Genomic DNA, 1,853 nt, shown 5'->3' with positions numbered 1-1,853 from the left:
AATTTCACTTGTAAAATTCTTTTGGGGAAGACACCAGGCAGCCTGGGCCCAGCGGACTCTGCCCGGGCGGAGGGCAGGGGGCTGCTTGTCACCCTTTTCGCCCAGCTCTGGACATGCCGGGTACCTGCAGGCAGGACCGGGATGCAGGGACCCCCTCTCCCCTCTGCCAGCCCCAAAGGGCAAGCGCTGGCACGGGTACTTACGCCGGAGGATCTCCCGCTGCTTGCGGACGTACCACGTGTAGAGGGCGGCTCTCTTCTGTGTCTTCATGGGGGTGCCCTTGTTGAGGTGCTGGGAGAGGTGCGACTGGTTGAGGCCGGTGACATCCACAGAGGTGCGACTGGTTGAGGCCGGTGACATACACAACCTCCCGCTGCGGGATGTTGTGATGCTGCATGTACCCCTTGATCATCTTCGCCGCCCGCCACGGGTCCTCACTGGGGGGAGGGAAATGAGGGGTTAATCTCTCTCTCGATGGGGGAAAAGCACCCCAGTATTTGCTTCTTCCCATTATGGAAACTCATTATTATTATTCTGAAACCTGTTTCAGAAGGACACGAGATCCCTTGAGTGTACAACCTTCCTCGACTGTCATCCCAGGCCCCCAAAACAGCCCCGTCCTGCCCCCAGGAGGCAGGGGCCAGCGGGACGGTGGCTCATGGGCTGCCACGGCCACCCTGGGGATACCCACTGGGCTGTTTGTCCGGGGAGGGAGAAGTAAGGAGGATCCCGGTGTCCTGACAGGGCACATCGAGGTCTCATTAATGCCAGTAAAGCACCTCCAGATCCCTCAAGGGATTCAAGAAATAGAATCTATTCTGTTCTATTTCTATTCTATTCTATCCTAAACACAGCCTGTCCACTCACTGCTGCCGCTAGCACGTTCGCTGCAATTTCCCCCTTTGAAGATACATACACACAGTGGGAGACACAGGCACTCACATCCGTGTGGATACGGGACACCCCTACGGGTATTTCTCCGAAGAAGAGGAAACCTCTTATTTGGAGGGGCCAAGGATGCTTCTCCTGCCCCTGCTCCCCGGGGGCGGTACCCGCACTCTGCCCTGTGCCCCCAGGCTTGCCGCCGGCTGGCAGGGACCCCGCATGGCCACCGAACCCCCACCGCCGCGTTCGCTGCTTTATCTTCTCCATCCCACAGGGGTAATTATTGAAAAATCTCAGTATCTGTTGAAAAGAGACCCTATTTCCACACTCCCACCACAGCGGAGGGCAGACGCCGGCCATAGGCAAAAGGCTGAGAAGCGAAGGTCAAACCCGGCGCACAAATCCAGGCAAGTCCCCGAACGGAAAACCAAAACCAACACTCCTCCACCCCCACAATAATTTTAAGTCATTCCTGAATATTTTTAAATACTCAAATTTGGCTCCTGCAGGATCCAAGCATAAAATGACTCTTTTCTAAATCCGCGTTACTTTGGTGTCCTTGGGGTAGCTGACACCCATCTAAGGAATAAATAAAATTATAGCCAAAAATCCAAATGCCGCCTGCGTTCTCCAGCTCTAAGGGAATCACAGCACGAGGGCAGAGGCGCAGGCCAACCCGCCTTCGCTGTGTCCGGGACCCCCCGGGTTTGTTCGGCACGACAGGAGGACGCTGGACTAAAAGGAATTGCTTTAGTGCTGAAAAATCGGTGTGGAGCCTGAACCTGGTCACAGTCATGCACTCAAATAATGCGATACTCTAACGCTGCGCCTGGAATAACCATCCCACTGCTCTCCCAATTCATTACTTAGTTTGGATCCTTCAACTTGTCACAGGGAAAAAGAAAAACAACCAGCAAATAGATTTCTTACTTTTTGTCCTGAACGCAGCGTGAAAACAAAGCTGGTTG

The 1,853-nt window shown here is 54.4% G+C and overlaps 1 protein-coding gene across 1 annotated transcript in view; it reads right to left on the bottom strand.

Annotated features, from left to right (window-relative positions):
* The window catches only part of LOC104490269 (hepatocyte nuclear factor 1-beta-like), a gene marked incomplete at its 3' end in the record, with an annotated part of 12,143 nt that extends 11,710 nt beyond the window's left edge, over positions 1 to 433 (bottom strand). Inside the window, exons 1-2 of the mRNA XM_010132532.1 lie at positions 366 to 433; positions 204 to 331 (exon numbers count right to left, since the gene is read on the bottom strand). Of these exons, the coding sequence (XP_010130834.1) occupies positions 204 to 331; positions 366 to 412 (175 nt within the window). The remainder of the gene's footprint in view (positions 1 to 203; positions 332 to 365) is intronic.
* Positions 434 to 1,853: the final 1,420 nt, after the last annotated feature.

The sequence above is a fragment of the Buceros rhinoceros genome, unplaced genomic scaffold (genome assembly GCF_000710305.1).
Source record: "Buceros rhinoceros silvestris isolate BGI_N320 unplaced genomic scaffold, ASM71030v1 scaffold20473, whole genome shotgun sequence".
Classification (NCBI taxonomy): Eukaryota; Metazoa; Chordata; class Aves; order Bucerotiformes; family Bucerotidae; genus Buceros; species Buceros rhinoceros.
This window is presented reverse-complemented; position numbering and strand designations above follow the sequence as displayed.